Consider the following 20985-nt stretch of genomic DNA (forward strand, 5'->3'; position numbering starts at 1 on the left):
TGCGGGTGGCACATGAGATGCACCATTTTGAGCGTGGCCGTTGCCAGTACCGCCTGACTGGCTCCCGTAGGATTTTCGAGCGAGATCGTTGCCAGTGCCCCTGGACTGGCTTGTGCGGGTGGCACATAAAAGACACCATTTCGAGCGTGGCCGTTTTCGTGCGGGTGACACGTAAAAGCACCCACTACACTCTCTGAGTGGTTGGCGTTAGGAAGGGCATCCAGCTGTAGAAACTCTGCCAAATTAGACTGGGGCCTGGTGTTGCCATCCGGTTTCACCAGTCCTCAGTCAAATCGTCCAACCCATGCTAGCATGGAAAGCGGACATTAAACGATGATGATGATGATGATGATGTATATATATATATATGTATATATTATGTCTATGTGTATATTTGTGTGTCTGTGTTATATTTGTCTCCCTATCACTGCTTGAGAATCAGTATTCGTTTGTTTATGTCTCTGTAACTTGGTAGTTTGGCAAAAGAGACCAATATAGCATAAGTGTGAGACTTAAAAAAAAAAAGTACTGGGTCGATTTATTTGACTAAACCTTCCAGGATGGTGCTCCAGCCTGGCCACAATCAAATGACTGAAGCAAGTACAAGTTAAAAGATGAAAGACTACCTTCTTTGCTCCTGCTTCTCTGTGTGTGTGTGTGTCTCATGCACACACACAACACACTCCCACATACGTAATTTATCTGTTATCAACATGCATTATTTTGCAGTAAATATATTTGCTTCTTTTTTATTTACTTTTTGTTTTTCCTCTTTAGTAAGATTGTATTTTTTTCAATTTATTTCAGTCTCCATCAAAAGCTGTATATAATGCACGGTCTTGGGTGATGGATATGGATGAAGATATTGGTCAAAAAGTAAGTATCTTTAACTTTAATTAGCTCTCAAGTATGCTCTATAATGTTGTATAACATACATTTTGTTGAAACAGTGTCATAGTCTTGGCAAACTCATATCCTTTCCTCTTATGTCTTCAGACTAGACTTGGCGGCAGGGCGAGCATTCAGTCATTATGTATCATCTCTAACCCTTAAGTGTTTAAACTGGCCATATCCGGCCCGAATATCCCACCTGTTTTATGTTCAAACCGGCCAGATCCAGCCTCTCATACCTACCCTACAATGTCATTCTAAAAATAAAGAAGCATATCATTGAATTTTCACTGCTACAAAATAATGCATGATGAATTGAAAGCAATATGAGTAAATAGGCATTACATTTTGACAAAGTAATTTGAATTTATAGAAATGTTTTGAATTTTGGCTGTATTTGTGAAATATAAAAAAATGAACTTTGCAGGGTGAAATTATTAATTTTTTTTAACAATTAAATTTATTGGAATATTTTTTTAGAATTATGCAAAGAATATCTTTTTGCATATATATTTTAAATTATATCTCAGTGCAAATATAAATGACTTATATGACACAGAATCAAAATGTCAAAATGTTTTGTTGTTTTTTTTTTCCTGATGTAAACAAAGATTTCTCAACTGACATTTCCCTTCTCAGCTGCAGAATGAAAACAAAAGCTGAACAGTAATAATAGGTGCAGACATGGCTGTGTGGTGAGAAGCTTGCTTCTCAACCATATGGTTCTGGGTTCAGTCCCACTGCATGGCACCTTGGGCGAGTGTCTTCTACCATATACTGGGTTAACTAGAGCATTGTGTGTAGATTTGGTAAATGGATACTGAAAGAAGCCTGTCATATGTATGTGTGTGAGTGCTATGTTTGTCCACCACTACTGCTTTGCAACCAGTGTTTGTTTATGGACCTGTTACTTAGCAGTTCGGCAAAATAGACCAATAAAATAAGTACCAAGCTTAAAACGTAAAATAAGTTCTGGGGTTTTTTTGTTTGACTAAACTCTTCAAGGCAGTGTCCCAGCATGGTTGCTGACAAGTAAAGATAGAAGATTGCTAGTGAATCTCAAAGAAACAAGGTGATAAGTTAAAGAATTTTCGAATTTATTTCAGAAAATTCATTTTCTTTCAAGGTGACAACTATGGTTATGTTTCAGCCTTACTGTACCTCATCAGCAAAGCATAGTCAAACAAGAGCCTGCTTGATTAATTGGCAAACATCTTTTTTATCATATTATGAAGAATTTATGGAGAATTTTGGCCAGCAGTGGTAAGAGTAGTGTAAATTAGCTAAGGGAAATAACTCAAAGTGGGCCAGTGGCATAAATTAAGATACCAAAGTTGAGGAATGATGTCGTAAGTGACATATATGAAAATGACTAGACCCAATTAATTCTTTTTGCTTGTAAAATCCTTTCTTGACTGAGATCCAATTAGACTGAAACTGGCATGTGTAAAGATATTCAAGCGAGATCGTTGCCAGTGCCGCCGAACTGGCTCCTGTGCAGGTGGCACATAAAATACACCATTTTTAGCGTGGCCGTTGCCAGTACCGCCTGACTGGCCTTCGTGCCGGTGGCACGTAAAAGCACCCACTACACTCTCGGAGTGGTTGGTGTTAGGAAGGGCATCCAGCCTGGTGCAGCCATCTGGTTTCACCAGTCCTCAGTCAAATTGTCCAACCCATGCTAGCATGGAAAGCAGACGTTAAACGATGATGATGATGATGTAGTCTCTATTACATTCTAACAAAGATCAGAATTTTCCTTTAAGCATGTTAGTTTTTAATTTCTTGTAATGATTCCACTTTTCTTTAAGAGTCACTAATGATTATTGTGAGGTTTTTGTTGTCCTTTTCCAACAAAGGTAAATTACACTTAACCGAGAATTTCTGGCATGCATCTTTCAGCATCCATTGATTTATTTTTACCTAATTTGTGCCATTGACCCACTTCCATAACCCTTTATCATTCAGACTGTTCTGTCAAATTTAATGCTTATTCATTCATTGTTTTGAATTAATCATGCATTATCTTGTTACTTCAAGATTTCGTTGTTGTGGTTGTTTATTTTTTAAATTACATTGTAGGGTAGGTGCAAGAAGCCAGATCTGGCTGGCTTTAACTTAAAGCAGGTTGAATATTTGATGTAGATATTCAGGTGCAGGCCTGGCTGTGTGGTAAGAAGCTTGCTTCCCAATCACATGGTTCCAGATTCAGATCCACTGTGTGGCACCTTGGGCAAGTGTCTTCTACTATAGCCTCAGGAATGCATTTGGTAGACGGAAACTGAAAGAAGCCCATTGCATGTATATTTATATATATATGTATATATATATATATATATATATATATGTATATGTATATATATGTATATGTATATATATGTATATATATATATATATATATATATATATATATATATATATATGTATATATATATCTATATATATATATATATATGTATATATATATATATATATGTATATATATATATATATATATATATATATATATATATATATATATATATATATATATATATATATGTATATATATATATATATATATATATATATATATATATATATATATATATATATATATATGTATATATATATGTGTATATATATATATATATATATATATATATATATATATATATATATATGTATATATATATATATATATATATATATATATATATGTATATATATATATATATATATATATATATATATATATATATATATATATATATATATGTATATATATCTATGTGTGTATGTCTTTGTGCCTGTATTTGTCACTCCGCCCACTGCTTGACAACCGATGTTGGTGTGTTTACATCCCCATAACTTAGCGGTTCAGCAAAGGGGATTGGTAGAATGAGTACTAGGTTTAAAACATAAATCCTGGGGTCGATTTGTTTGACTAAAACTGCTCTATGTGGTGCTCCAGCACGGCCGCAGTCAAATGACTGAAACAAGTAAAAAATAAAAGAACCTGTTTTATGATATTTGATCCAGATATAGCCAGTTTAAATGCTAAAGGCTTGAGCTTGTTTTATGTTTTAAGTTTTCTTTTGCTAACTACATAGTTGTACCATAGATATATTGGGGGATATCAACTTATTTAAAATATATTGAGGAGATTATCAAATATTTTAGATGTGCATAAAATTTTATGTTGATGCAAATCTAAATAAGATTGCGATATGTGATTGGAATCAAAATCCTTTTGGGTGGGGGGGTGACTGAATGCCCTTCTTGTCACCAACCCCACTAGTTTCTAAGTGAGGTTGTAATCTCCTTGTCTCATGAACAAAAAAGGGCCATATATCAGAGAATATAAGATCATTTAAATATATGGAAGAATATAAGATCATTTAGATATTCTTTTATTCTTTTACATGTTTCAGTCATTTGACTGTGGTCAAGGTGGAGCACCGTCTTAAAGGGTTTTAGTTGAAGAAACTGACCCCAGGACTTATTCTTTGTAAGCTTAGTACTTATTCTATCAGTCTTTTTTGCTGAACTGCTAAGTTACGAGGACATGAACACACCAATATCAGATCAAAGAAAACAAAATTATTTGTGTATATATAAAAAAAAACCCCAGCTTATTTAGATATATGTGGCTGTGTGGTAAGAACCTTGCTTCCCAACCACATGGTTCTAGGTTCAGTTCCACTGTGTAGCACTTTGGTCAAGCATCTTCAACTACAGCCTTGGGGCAACCAAAGCCTTGTGAGTGGATTTGGTAAACATTAACTGAATGAAGCTCATTGTATGAAGGTGGTGCCCCAGCATGGCTGTAGTCTAATAACTCAAACAAGTAAAAGATAAAAGAGTAAAAATTATTTTGACAAATTGTAGCGAATACCAAATTATTTAGATATTAGAAAATACCAGATTCTATGACAAAAATTAAATGTTTTGGTTTTGACTTCTCAGTTTAGAGTAACCTTTACTTTCTGTATTGTGCAGTTTATTACGTAAAGGGCCCAGAAGTTCACTAAACCGATTTCTTTTCAGTGACTGTTCTAATGCTTAAAAAAGAAATCAGCATTTATTTAGATCATGTCTAATTAACTCTATGTAGCATGGTTTTTGTCCTTGGTTAGCAACTGTTATTTCCTACTTGCTTACCATTAGAAAGTATGAGAAATGGCCAATTTTTCCTTCAGACTTTGCTTTTGTTACATTCACTCAAACCCCAAAGAATCCCTCTCAGCATATCACTATGATGCTCCACCACTAATGGATATGCTCAAGTAGTTATAATCAAGCAACTGAAGGACAAATATTTGCTATAACAATATTTCTACTTCAGCAATTCAGTGCTGAATTTGTCTCAAATGTAATGGAAAATAGGTCAGTTTCAAAAACATTGATGTCCAGGTGACAAAAGCAAAGTTTGAAGGGAATAGTAGTCATTCTTTGATTTCTAGATAGAAGCAAAAAAGGAAATAACACTTGCTGACCAAAGGCAAAAAAAAAAAAAAAAAATTATTACACAGTGTATATCCTGTTCATTACTTTATTGAAATATGATTTCAAAATGTTTGATGATTCAACACAATGAATTTAACACTGAGCAGCATTGTCATTGAATCAGTTATTCTCTTCAGTATATCTAAATAAACAGATATTTTCTTCAGTATCATCATCACAGTTCACTTGCAGGTGTACTAGTTGGAATTATGACTGTTGAGCTGATCACAGTTCTGTTTGGTAATATGTAGGTTGCCAGGAAAAACTGAATCAGAATTAATGATATCATAAACTTATCTGCTTATGTTTGTTGTGATTTCCACTGCCATCACAACTGCTTGAAACACTGCTACTTGATACTGCATCTTTCAGTTGTATACACTGGCTCATGCCACACTAGGCTGAACTGGACTGTGCAGCATGCCTGATGGTCTCTAGTAACAATTCCAGTTGGTAAGCTCCTCTGTGATATGACTTTAATATAGCATCAGTCTAAGATACTGATTGGTCAGAAAAGTGATATAGGCGTGTTTATTAGCAACATAAGTGTATTAGTTTATTGGCCTGAGAGGTGATGACATAGGCATGTCTGTTAGTGTCAACCTGTCTGGTAGTTACATGGCTATTAACAAAAACAAACTTATTCAATTTGAGGATCTGTATTTGAGTCATTGGGATATTAGATATGAGATATTTGCTTCAAAACAATCTAAATTATCCAATAGTCTTTGATGTATCTTAATAATCTAGTATTTTCTGACATATCTGAATAATCTAGTATTTTTCAATATATTTAGATAATCTGCTGTTCTCAGATATATTTAAATTATCTTGTTTTCTTTGTCCAACTCATGTCAGCATGGAAAAAATTGGATGTGAAATGAACAAATGATATTTAAATAATTTTGTTTTCCTTGACATCTGTAATTTGCTCTATATAACTTTTATTGAAATAATAATTGAATCATTGGGTTTCATTGTGGAATAACATTTACAACTTGTTTGAAGTTGCTGTTAATATAAATAAATATAACACAATAATGTACGTTTAGTAGTTTTTATTGACAAATATTCAATTGATATACAATATTACACTGACAAGGACAGGTCTGTATATTACTGGAACAAATCTCTTATCTAAAAAAATGCTATGATTGTTACAGTCATTTTGCATATTTTTAATATAATGTTCATTATCATTTTACCTTTCATCAAGTTTTTTATTTATTTTGCTTTCTTTTTGTCATATTTTACTGAGTATAAGATATTTAACAAAAGCCATGATTTGGTTATCTATAAATTGTATTATTTTCTCCTTTGCTATTGTGTATCAGTCATGCAGTTTCAAGTTAAATGTTAACTCTGTGTGAACAAAACTATTGTAGAAAACTAGGTGAATAATTAGTTATATTCATCAAAATTGACAATGTATTAATTCAGCTCGGTTGTCAAATTGCTGACATCTAAAAATATTTCAAAATAAGATCTAAACAATTGTTCTTCTAATGAATTAAAAATGACTGCCAAGAAATTAGTTGACTAAACCATTGTAACGATAATGTGTAATGAAGATCTCATACTTGACATCTTCCTCTTCTTCATATCATTAAGACATCATAAAGGCATAACGTTTCACGCCAGTCTAACTCTGATCAAATGTTTTTTGAGGAAAAAAAAAAAAAATCTGTTGCCTCTTATGTGACAAGTGTTTTGTTTCCTTGACAAATGTAAACTCAACTGAGGTTACTCTGACTTAGTCATTCTCTAATTTGCCTTGTGATAGGGCTGCTAGAAATATTAGAGGATTCTGAATCACAAGTATAAGTCATAGCAACCATGATGGGGTTTTGTTGTTTGTTTTTTTATAGATAATTTATATGGTAAAACATAGTCATATTAAAAGAAAGATACTGATCTGTGACTTAAGAGGAACAGTTTAGTTGTTTAAATTTTGAGTCTCAAGTGAGATTCTCAGGTGGAGTGTATCTCACACTCCTAGGATGCTGCTGCCATTACACACCACATACAAGCATCCTAGACTGCATCCAAAGAAAGAAGTCATTTATGAACACACTCCAACCTCTGGTCCATATATGTACCGTCTCCTTTCTCTGGCTTTTCTACTTATACTAGAGTGGCCTCTGATCTTTGGCACTGGCTCATCTTGTTCCATCTTTACGCACACACTGCTGACTTTTTTTGCCTCTCCCTCTCTCATCATAGCCATTGTATCCTACACTCACACCTCACACTAACCACTTTCCTAATCCTTCTTTCCCAGAATACCAACCTTCTGAAATTCTCTTCTGCCCCACCGTAGTTGTCAACTTGCAGCAATTAAAACAACATTAAGAGCATTGATCTAATCAGACTGGGAGGGTCTGCAAAAACCACAGGCATAGCTTCTTCTATCAGAACAAGCCAATAGTCTTTTTGTTTTTAAATCTATATTTTTGATTTCTTACACGAAATAGAAAAAGGCTATTAACTGAAGGTGGTTGGTTTAGTTCATTCAGTCAACTTCATCGTATCCTAGTATTTGTTTTATTGACTCTAGAGTGATGGAAGATATGACTATGAAGAGATTTGAACTCATAATGTAAAGGAGAGAAAGAAATACTGAAGCATTTTATCTAGATTCCACTCCCTCTGTCACCCACTGAATAAATTTATTGATGCTAAAGATAATATAGTTGGCTGTCAGATTCAAGTAGACCAAGTCACATAGTCAAGATAAAAATTTAAATTATTAATAACAATAATGTTCATTATCTTTAAAATGATATTCCAGGAACATGTCTTTCTATCTTAAGATGGGGATCTGATATTTTCTGTATCAAAGTCTTCAATAAATTCTGTTTTGTCTTGTCATTGTTTGGCAGCAACCAATATTTATTATATGACAACACATAAATTGATAAACAGTTAGATGAAAACTTGGATGTCAAATGAATTATTCAGCAGTGCAGCTTCGTAGCTGCTGACATGTACTTCATATTCTAATTTTGTTGCAAAAGGGAGGGGTGGAGGGAGGAGTAGTAGTTAAAAATCGGCATATACTTTCCTGGAGAGAATGGCAGCAAGACTGTAGAGTCAGTGTGTATTTGCTGAGACGAAAGTTAATGAAGGGTGGAAACATATGCTAGCTAGTTGCAGAAAGATGCTTCTCTAGAAACTGAAAATTGTGAGTAACTACTTAGATAAAGGTCTCGAGAAATAGAACTATTGAGAATAGTAGGAAATAGAAAGGTTTTTAGAGTTTTTAGTTTGCAAATGAATCTTACCAACCAATTCAGTAGGTGTTATAGAGATAGTAGCACAAGCAGTTGGTTGGATACAGCAGAGTGATGAACTAAACTTTAGTGAGATTTGACTAATTAGTTCTTTTTCTGAGTAAAATCTAAATAGATAATTAAGTAGAGTATAATGTCCTCTATATTGGAACTCTATTCTGTAATGGAATATATATGTTTAATGATTTAAAATCTATGTCACTTTTTCATACATCTACACGGTCAATTCATATGTCTTATCTTCTTGCCATTTTCTTAACTCCACCTAACCGAACAGTCTGCACTAAATCCTCTCTTGTGAATGTATTTACCTGCAATATCATCCCTGATTAACTCTTGCTTCTAACTACAAACCCTCAACAATTTCTTCGCTTAGCTTAATACATCAATCTCAAGAAAACCGGTTTGCTTTATATCAACCCTCTTTTACTATAGTTGTATTGAAATACATTGCCTTTGCTTCGGTTATTTCGAAAAGAATGAAGAATTTTGTGCAATAACTTTTTATTATGCTCATATTTGGAACATAACTTAATATGAAATTTTGATAGAAGGGTTTAACTTAGATTAGTTTAAAACAAGAACTTTGTGTCACAGAACCAGGGACAGTCTTAAGCAGGTTGGTATCAAAATGGTTAAGGAAAAAAAAGGCCATAAATGTCTCCATCATAAAATTTTTATCACTATGACCATTTGTTGCTGACATTTTATGACAGCAGGATTCTTACTGAGACTATGGCTTGCTTAAGAAATGGAATCTTTAGTGATTTAGAATTAATAATAAGTTTTTCTATATTGAATAAATTGGGAAGAAATCATCATTGATATATTTTTTCTTTTTTATTATTATTATTATTATTATTATTATTATTATTATTATTATTATTATTTTATTATTTAAGGCTGTGAGTTGGCAGAATTGTTAGCATGCTGGGCAAAATGCTTAGCAGCATTTCTTCTGTCTTCACATTCTGAGTTCAAATTCCACTGAGGTTGACTTTGCTTTTCATCCTTTTGGAGTCAATAGAATAAGTACCCGTTGAGTACTGGGGTCAATGAAATCAACTTATCCCTTCCCCTGAAATTGCTGGCCTTGTACCAAAATTTGAAATCATTCCTATTGATAGAGAGCAGCACATGCCATCAAAGTGATACTGGGGTACAAATATACAAAGCCCAATATACCCATCGTGACTACCCATTTGATAAGGGTATACCAGACACATGCAACATAATCATATGTGCACAACATGGTAACTTCATATCAAGATAGATAGCTCATGACCTTGCAGATGTGGCCCCGTTGGAATTTTGTTCAGGTTGAATAGCTCATCCCACTCAAAAGCTTCTTGAATAAGGGTTGTTTAAAGATGATGAACACAACATTCATGTTTCCAGTAGTGAATTATCCAAACCCCAAAGAATCCCTCTCAAAACATGGCAGTGATGTTCCCCTGCTAATTCTGCTTGTGATTAGAGATGTACATATCACCAGCCACTAAGGCACATGCTCAAGTGATTGAGGTCAAGCTACTGATAAGCAAATCTGTGGTATAGAGCAGAAGCCCATTTTTTACACCAAGACAAAACATGTACATGTCAACACTTCAAATCAGTTTAGATCAGCAGTCATGAAAGCCACTGCCTGATACTGCATCAGAGCATTTATTATTATCATTATAATTTTTAAGGTAGCAAGCTGGTAGAGCCATAAGCATGGAAGCAAACATGCTTAGTAGCATTTTGTCCATCTTTATGTTTGGAGTTCAAATTCCACCAAGGTTGACTTTGCCTTTCATCCTTTCAGGGTTGATGAAATAAGTATCATTTATGTACTGGGATCAATATAATTGACTAGCCCCTCCCCCAAAGTTTCAGGCTCTGTGCCTTTAATAGAAAGGATTATTATTATTATTATTATTATTATTATTATTATTATTATTATTGTTGAGTGTGAGAGCAATGCATGCCATCAAAGTGACGCTGGGGTAAAATATACAAAGCCTAGTATATCTAATCATGACTGCCCGCCTGATAAGAGTACACAAGGCACATGGATCAAAACCATATGTACGCAACATGATGATCTCATATCAAGATAAACAATGCATGATCTTGCAGGTGGGGCTCAGTTAGAATTTTCTTAAGGTCAAGTAGCTCATCCCACTCAAAATGTCCTTGAATAAGGCTTGTTTAAGGATATTGAATGAAATACCCATGTTTCCAGAGGTGAATTTTTCAAACTCCGAGGATTTCCTCTCAATACATGGCTATGATGCTCCCCCACTACTTGTGATCAGAAATGCACATATCGTCAATACCAAGGGACATGCTCAACTGGTTATGGTCAAACAACTGACAAGTAAATCTGTGGTATTAAGCAGAATATTTGCTGTAGCCCATCTTTTATACTAAGACAAAACAATGTACATGACAAAACTTCCAGTCAGTTAAGATCAGAAGCCTTGGGAGCCACTGCCTGGTATTGCATCAGGGCATTTATTATTATTATTAATACAAATAATATGAATTCATTAAACAATATGTTCTTTACTTTTTTTCTCTGCTGTAAAGTAGCTAAAATTTCTAATTTTCATTTAAATTTCTTCAAGACTGTTCTCAACATGCGGTAGCATTAAAAACCCTCACTACAAAGACTCTTGCACTGTTCGACCATGTTATAATAGAAAGACACAAAGATAACTGATTGTCTTTTGTTCACCATAACAATATTGAATAATGTTTCCACAGATATGATAGCAGGTTATTCATCTGTCCAATATTCAATTGACTTTTATATTACCATTTCTGTTATCTAATTTCTTCCAGCCATTCATATCATTCAACAGTAGAATTTATCTTGGTTTACTTCCGTTTCACTCCACTGATTAGAAAGCAATATCATTAGCGATTTAAAGTACATTGGCAAACATTCCAAGGAATATTAGGATTTCTTTCAATTTCTTTCAAGCCTTATGGAGTCCAATGTCTACAACATATCTACAATATATTTCTGATAATTCCCCCCACTCTACACTATATATATATATATATATATATATATATATATATATATATATATATAAACAAACATCCGTTTTATATATTTTTTTTTTGTTTTTGCTTGTAAATCTACTGAAGTAATTTCAAGAAAAGCAATGTTATCTGATGATAATCAGTCCAGTTACATTTATCTTTATCATCATCATCATCATCATTGTCAAAAGTAGCAATAGTATAAGATGAGGCTTGTGCTAGTGATGAAATGTGCTTTATTGTGTTTCATTTTATAGATTGGGTCAACTAGAGTAATTGTTAGATATTTCTCCATATTTAAAAGTCTTATTGATGATTACATTTTCTGCCTTGCTAATTCCATATTTTTATTTATTTATTCATTCATTTATTCATTTATTCTTTATTTGTTAAGTGAAACGTTTTGAGTAGTTTTACTATGGCTGTGTCAATAACCTTTACAATTACTCTTCCAAACTGGTCAGAATAATGTAGTTTGAATATCTATAGTTTCATATCAGTAAGAAAAGAGTTGCTGGGAATATACTTGTGGAGAAGAAAGATTAGGCCTAGTGTTTTTTGCTACGTTTGAGAAAAGGGAAGATGGATAGATGTGGAAAGCCAATAAGCAGCTGGCTATTTCAGAAGAGAAGAGACTAATGTAGTAGCCATAGAAAAGGCTGAGAGAAGAAACAGCATGTTTGGGAGTAAGATTTATACGTTACCATTGAAGGTTGTTCTTAAGGTTATTCATTGTTATGGAGACAATGTATGTATGCAGTAAGGTATTTAGGTTGTGGGCAGATGATAATTTATCTTTCACTTGTTTCAGTCATTAGACTGAGACCATGCTGGGGCACCGCCTTAAAGGAATTTTAGTTGAACGAATCGACCCCAGTACCATTTTTTTTTTTTAAAGGCTGGTACTTATTCTTTCGATCTCTTTTGTCAAACTGCTAAGTTATGGAGACGTAATCACACTAACACTGGTTATCAAGTGGTGGTGGCGGACAAACAGAGACACAAAGACACACAGATGTATGTATATATGCACACACACATATGTGACTGGCTTCTGTCAGTTTCCATCCACCAAATTCACTCACAGGGCTTTGGTTGGCCTGAGGATATAGTAAAAGACACTTGCTCAAGATGCCACACAGTGGAACTGAACCCAGAACCATGTGGTTTGGAAGCAAACTTATTGCCACACAGCCACACCATAATGAAGAAAAGTCTGCATGGGTGTACATGTTGAAAGTGATACTAATTAGATCTTTAATGAGAAGGATGAATAATGTGCTGGCGTTTGAGGGGTGGAGAATATGAGGAAGTGGAATTTGAGCAGGGTTATGTTGAGAGTGAATTATAGAGTTGCAAGTGATACAGGCAGCAAATATGATTGCTGCTAATAGAATGATTTTGGTTGAGAAGTAATGAGTAAGAGGAGGATCTTGTAAAGTCAGGGACCCTCTTGGCAAGGAATCAGAAGGCTCTGTTGCAATTTGCTAGGTGGGAATGCTTGCAAGTTACACGGCATATTTTTGCTCATTTGATTGTAGACTTGCAGATGTTGCAATGAAGTGAAAAGCCTTGTAGTTGTCTTTTTTTTTTTTTGTTTTAGTTTTTAGTTTCCTTCTCAAGTTATGCCAACTCATAAGGGTTGGTTTCCATAACATATAAACTCCCCACTCAGATAGGACACTGGTTTGTTGCAGGATTACTCATTTTTGCCAGCTGAGTGGACTGGAGCAACATGAAATGAAGTGTTTTGCTTAAGAACACGTGTCACCCAGTCCAGGAATCGAAATCACAATCCTATGATCATGAGTCCAACACCCTAATCACTAAGCCACGTGCCTCCACTCCTTGTAGCAGATAGTGACAACTGACTTATAAACAGTGGTTTTTGCCCTTACTGCTGCTGTCTAGCTTTAGATTAACTGTTTTAGTGTTATGATTGAGTTAGGAATGTGAAGAGACATGCCCAGGATAAGAGCTGAAAGAGGTCAGGGTTAAAACACATTTGTTACCTAAGGTGGTTACTGTAGAAGTGGCTGAAGTCTAATCAGTTAGCTGATTTGAACCACAAAGGGGTCAGGGATAGCATGTGATCGGAAGAAGTGCAATGTGTTGCCTCAAGTATCCAATGATTGATGGTCCAGTGAGCAAAGAGACACATTTGGAGCATACTTCAGAGTCAACTGACCATTGGCCCAATGAACCAGTGACAGAGTTCAAGGCCAATCTGTACCAAGTGGCTTCACTCTGCATGCTTTACCCTTTGTTACTATGGCAAACGTCCGGATACTTATTGATCATACCGTGTATGTGTGTGTGTTTGTGTGTATACTGACACACACACACATTGAAATATACATGTAAAAATTTCCTTTCTTTTAAGCCTTATTCTTTTATTTTTGCTTGCAGCAATATATCATGTTTATACCTACGAGTGAATGAGATATACAACACTTGATTTACTGTCTTCTTCCCGGCTATTACCTTCACAGTTGACCTCATTGTTATTACTGTTACATATTTTTGAAAACTTATGTATGAAATGATGTTGACGCATTCTTTCCTCACTTCTCTGTAACTGTTCCATGTGTTTGTTTTGTTTGTTTTTTTAACTTTTGTAAGGAGATAAAATTGTTTTTTTTTTTTTTTCAGTAATAATGATCGTAATAATAATATTCTAGTTGTAGAATCGTCTTTACTCATTTTCATATTTGTTTCATAATAATAGTAATAATAATAATAATAATAATAATAATAATAATCCTTTGTACTATAGGCACAAGGCCTGAAATTTTGGGGGATGGGACTTACATCGACCCCAGTGTTTCACTGGTACTTAATTTATCAACCCCAAAATGATGAAAGGCAAAGTCACCTCTGCCAAATTTGAACTCAGAATGTAGCGACAGGCAAAATACCGCTAAGCATGTCATCCAGCATGCTATCAATTCTGCCTACTTACCATCTTAATAATAATAGTAATAATCCTTATTTTGGCACAAGGCCAGCAATTTTTTGAGGGGCTGGGAAGTTGATGACATCAACACCACTGCTCAACTTGTATTTATTTTATCAATCCTGAAAGGATGAAAGGCAAAGTTGGCAGCAGCAGAATTTGAACTCAGAACATAAAAACAAATGAAATGCTGCTAAGAATTTTGTCTGGTGAATGAGTTCGTAAGAAAAGCTAGAGCAAAGAGTGTCCCAGGAGGTGATGGCATCTCATAAAGTTTATAAATATTGCAATCGTCTGCAAAGAAGCTCTTTGTTCTACTCCGACGGCGGTGGCGCGAAGAGACTCTAGTAGAGGATTGGTGGAAGGCAGGAGGTATATACCTACCGAAGGAGGCCAATGCAGAGACTATGAAACAGTTTAGGTCGATATCCTTATTGAATGTGGAAGGCAAGATCTTTATGGAAATTCTTTCAAGGAGAACAGTGACATATTTACAGAATAACGGATATGTTGATGAATCTGTTCGAAAGGCCGGAATCCCTGGATGCATTGAACACTGTTTTCTGATTTGGAAAGCGATCCAGGATGCCAAACAGAACCAGAAAAGTCTGAACGTGGTATGGCTTGACCTAGCTAATGCATATGGCTCAGTGCCACACAAATTGCTGATGATAGCCATGGACCACTTCCACATTCCAGACAAATTGACCAAAATAATGAGGATGTATTATGACAGTTTTGAAATGAAGTTTACAGCTGGAGATTTTACTACAGATTGACACCGATTGGAGATTGGCATTGCTGCTGGCTGTACAATAGCTGTCACGTGGTTTATCTTAGTCATAGAGATGATTTTGAAAGTTGTGGATTTTTCGGAACAAATCACCCATGTACAGTCACCTAAGAAAGCCTTTATGGATGACGTGACACTTCTAGCTACAGATGAACAAATCATGCAGAATGCCCTCTTGAGATTAGATGAACTTGTGAGGTGGTCGAGGATGCAGTTTAGAGCAAAAAAGTCGCGTAGTCTGACATTTGTTAAGGGAGTGAAGAAAGAATTTAAGTTTCAAATAGCTGAAGAAAGCATTCCAACAGTCAAAGAAGAACCCATCAAGAGCTTGGGGTAAGTATACGCTAAAACATTGTCAGATAGGAGTTGCGGGATGGAAATTATGAAACAAGCCAAGATTACATTATCAGCGATCGATAACCCGAAGTTACCAGGTAACTATAAAATTTGGTGCTTGCAGTTCAGCTTGTACCCGTGACTTTCGTGGCCGCTTTTAATATACGAGGTAGCCTTGTCACAAGTTCACATCATTGAACAAAAATGTAATAATGTGTTCATTAGAAAGTGGCTAGGCCTACCTCGGATATTGAACAGTTCAGCTTTTTATCATAAAAGAGGTTCATTGCAGTTACCACTAGCGTCAATAGTCAAAATATATAAACTGGGGAAGATACGGATGGTGATGATGCTGAGAGAATTGAAGGATATGGAAATCAGGCATAACCCACCAGAGGTGAAAACAGCAAGGAAGTGGAAAGCAGAAGCAGAGGCTGATGACATCTTGTCTTCTCTTACACATGGTGGGTGCAATGCAAAACCATCGGAAAGGACTTGGTTTTGGCATAGATCAGTTCAGACTGTTTGTGAGTATGATGCGGAACAAACGCAGATCTTTTGTTAGCAACAGCGTCAAAACGAGGGAAGCAGAGAGAAGAGAGCTTCATTTGATTTGATTTATTCAACAAGGACAGATGACGAGATGGGAAGAACATGTTGTTGAGAGGAAAATAAGTTGGGATGAGATATGGAAGTGGACCACATCTCGGCTAAGTTTTCTGATTCGTTCCTCCTATGATGTCTTGCCGTCACCTACAAATCTAGTAAGATAGAATGTCTCAGAGAATGATATATGCAAATGCGGAAAGGTCGGAACACTGAAACTTATTCTTTCCAACTGTTCATTAACATTTTAGCATTGAACAGGTATACATGGAGACATAACCTGGTCTTTAAAGTTATCTTCAATGCTATAAAGAACCAAATTGATCTCAACAACAGTGAGAGAAAAGAACCATTGAAGGCTTGCTGCCTTAATAATAATAATAATAATAATAATAATAATAATAATAATAATAATAATAATAATTATTATTATTATTATTATTATTATTATTATTATTATTATTATAATCCTTTCTACTATGGGCATAATTTGAACTCAGAATGTAGCAACGGGCAAAATACCACTAAGCATTTTGTTTAGTGTGCTAACGATTCAGCCATCTGGCCACCCTAATAATAATAATAATAATAATAATAATAATAATAACAACAACAACAAGCGCACTCAGTACAAACCTCCACCAAGGCAACACCAACATCCTCTCAACAATTAGCCAGAGATTATTTTTAAAATGAGAATATCTGAAATAAACTTGACTGCTCTCACAAACGAGAATACTAAAAATGAACCCGACCACTCTCAAAAATTAAGTAAAAAATACAGGAAAAATAATCCAGAAATCTTGTCCAGTTCTGGATCAATCCCAAAATCTAATCATTTTGTGCCAGTCACGAGGCCAAACATCCCTGAAAGTATTGTCTGAATCCATCAAGTGGTTCTTGAGATATCTTGTCCACGGACAAACAGACAAACAAACGACTGAAAAACAATACCTCCACTTAGAAAAAGCAGAGGTAATAATCCTTTTTATTAAGAGACACAAGGCCTGAAATTTTGGGGAGGGAGGTAGTAATTACATTGACCCAGTGTGTAACTGGTACTTATTTCATCAACCCTGAAAGGATGAAAAGCAAAGTCAACCTCAGCTGCATTTGAACTCTGAATATAAAGGGTGGACAAAATTTTGCTGATCATTTTGTCTGGCGTGCTAAAAACTCGTGCTTTAAAAACTTAGAAGAAATAATAACCCTTTCTGCTGTGGGCACAAGGCCCCAAATTTTGGGGAAGGGGCCAGCAGCTCACCACTCTAGCTTTTGTTGTTCTCTTGTAACCACTACTATACAAGTATAGCCACTGTAACAGTACTACAGCCATCACCTCACCTTCACAGTCACTACTGCACTACTACTAGTGGAGTCACAACCATGCCACTACATAACTCAAACGTAGCTACAACAACAGTACTACAATAATCGTTTTATCACTATAGCCACTACTACAGTGCTACAACCATCACCACAAATCCATATATACTATGACACTTTTACACCCATCAACACTGCAAGTGACCACTCTACTACTGTATTAACCTTTATTCCCATTACTGCAACCCTATGACAGCCATCACTGTCACACGACTATAGTCGTTACTACTATGCTTAAAACAACACTATTATAGCTACCGAAACACTTCCATAGTCATTACTATACTATTATTACTATAACTACAATAGCCTCCACTACATAACAGAAACCATACCACTATATCCAGTACCACACATCTACAGTCATCACCACACCTCTGTATAGCTACTGTCACTGTACTACAGCTATTATGTAACCACTACCTACTAACCACTTCCATAACTTTGCTATAATGCTATCACACAACTGCAACCACCATGACTATAGTTCACCACAGTGGCCACTACCTCCCTGCTCATCCATATCTCATCACTGTAGCTATTAACATTAAAACTATTGCCACCAAATCACTAACGACTATTAACCCCTTGACACTAACCATCACCATATCTCTATGTCCACTATCGTGTATCATCTTACCACTGTAGCCTCAGCCACTGTGCTATGGCATTCACCTCACTAACTATAGCCACTACTATAGCTACTACCACACTTCTGCAGCCACTCCACCACAGCTCCCACAGCCACTACCACTCTAGTACAATTGTCAATACTGATGTTATTTGTACTTTCTATGGTTATCCTCTCATCACTATGTAGCTTCTACTCTACTATAGCTGCTGTTACCACAGTATTATAGTCGCTAGCACAATATGATTGCCATCACCATGTGGCCGCCCCCTCATTATTAGAGGTGCTCTAACACTACTCCCACAACCATCACCACTATATAAGCTACTATGACATTACTATGGCCACTACCTAACTGTTATAGCTACTCCCACACTACTTCTGCAGCCATCATCACTATATAAGCCACTACGAGATTAATGCAGCCCCCCTCCCTCCCCGACCATTGTGGCTACACCCACACTACTCCTACAATTAGATAGTAACATACTATAGATAGTAACATAGCACTGCAGCTATTACCCCTCCCCCCATCTCATTATGAGGTACAATATGCCTTCAACTTTCAACTCACCAATATGGACACTAACTCACCTCACTACAACCAATACCACTCTTTAGAGTCGTCATAATACTACAACACTAGCCACTACATTACTACAGACATTGCCATTTCAGCTACCACAGAACTAGGAACTCTCTCTCTCTCTCTCTCTCTCTCTCTCTCTCCCTCTCTCTCTCTCTCTCTCTCTCTCTCTCTCTCTTTTTTTTTTTAATAATTAGCAGGAATCAAAGAATGACTCAAAGGGCATGAATTTTGTGCCTTGGCACTTATCAAACTTCCATTAGTGACAACACACAAAACTCTTGACCTTTGAGTCGCTCTGTGAATTCTGCTCATTATTAATATTGATAATAAAAATATTATATACTCATGTTTTGAATTCTACTTCCGTTTGCATTTGCTCTAGATGATATATATGTATATAAAATATATATTTGTGTGTGTGTGTATTGATATATATATACCATTGGTATATGGTGGTTGTTGTATTGGGTGTGGCAGCACACCCAGTGCCACCAAATTTTGAGCAGGGGTATCACAGAAGTTTTCTATTAAGATTTGTGATTAAATTAATGAGTGAGGTTAATATTTATAATGAATTTGCCATCTTCAATGGGTGTGCAGCGCACACGGAATATACACCCCTGATATATACATATATATTTGTGTGTGTGTGTGTATCTATCTATCTATCTATCTATCTATATATATATATATATATATATATATATATATATATATATGTTAATTCTCTAAATGAAGTATTAACAGTAACTGCACGATAAAGTGTAGTATATTGCCACTTAAGTGTGGCTGACCCCTAGGGGTGGATGTTACTGTTGCTTTTAGCCCCAGGAGGACATCTCCTCGATAAGCCAGCTGGAGGAGATGTCCTCCTGGGGCTAAAAGCAACAGTAACATCCACCCCTAGGGGTCAGCCACACTTAAGTGGCAATATACTACACTTTATATATATATATATATATATATATATATATAATTCCTTTATGTGTTCCAGCCCAATGGCTGTGGCCATGCTGGGGCACAGCCATTTATATGTACCACAACAAATCAGGTACAACCACACTACTTCTTTCCATTCTAGCCTATATATTTACTAGCACACTGTTTCAGCCAACACCACTATACTAGCCACTACTGACCACAGTACTACAGCCTTGACCACTACAACTGCTAACACACAACTCTCTCTCTCTCCTCTGTCTTTCTTTCTCCTTATGTCTCTCTCTTACTATATATATCATCATCATCATTTAATGTCCGTTTTCCATGCTGGCATGGGTTGGGACGGTTTGACTGAGGTCTGGAAAGCCAGCAGCTGCACCAGGCACCAATCTGATGTGGTAATGTTTCTACAGCTCGATGCCCTTCCTAACGCCAACCACTCCAAGAGTGTATTTGATGCTTTTTACATACCACCAGCACAGGAGCCAGTCAGGTGGCCCTGGCATTGATCACGTTCGGATAGTGCTTTTTACGTGCCACCTATATATATATATATATATGTGTGTGTGTGTGTGTGTGTGTGTGTATACATATACATGTACCTATGTATATATATGTGTGTGTGTGTTTGTGTATATGTATATGTATATATATATATATATATATATATATATATATATATATATATATATATGCATGTATATATGTGTGTATGTGTATATATGTATGCATATATGTGTGTGTGTGTATATATATGTGTATTTGCGTGTGTGTTTGTGTATATATATCTGTGTATGTGTCTTTGTGCCTGTCCCCTACCACCACCTGACACCAGAATTGGTGTTGGTATGTTTATATCTCCAGTAACTTAGCTGCAAAAGCGATCAATACAATAAGTACCAGGCATGAAAAAGAGAAACAAATAAGTATTGAGGTCGATCCATTTGACCAAAATAATTCTTCAGTGCAGTGCCCCAGCACGGCCTCAGCCTAGTGACTGTAATAAGCAGAAGGTAATATAGCTACAACTTCACTACT

General features: G+C 35.6%; 1 protein-coding gene across 1 annotated transcript in view; it reads left to right on the forward strand.

The window, feature by feature from the left end:
* Positions 1–20985, forward strand: part of LOC106877404 (wings apart-like protein homolog) — a 215924-nt gene that overhangs the window by 60893 nt on the left and 134046 nt on the right. Inside the window, exon 3 of the mRNA XM_089349203.1 lies at positions 808–876. Coding sequence (XP_089205329.1) covers positions 808–876 — 69 coding nt within the window. The remainder of the gene's footprint in view (positions 1–807; positions 877–20985) is intronic.

The sequence above is a fragment of the Octopus bimaculoides genome, chromosome 3 (assembly GCF_046866305.1).
Source record: "Octopus bimaculoides isolate indiv1 chromosome 3, ASM4686630v1, whole genome shotgun sequence".
NCBI lineage: Eukaryota > Metazoa > Mollusca > Cephalopoda > Octopoda > Octopodidae > Octopus > Octopus bimaculoides.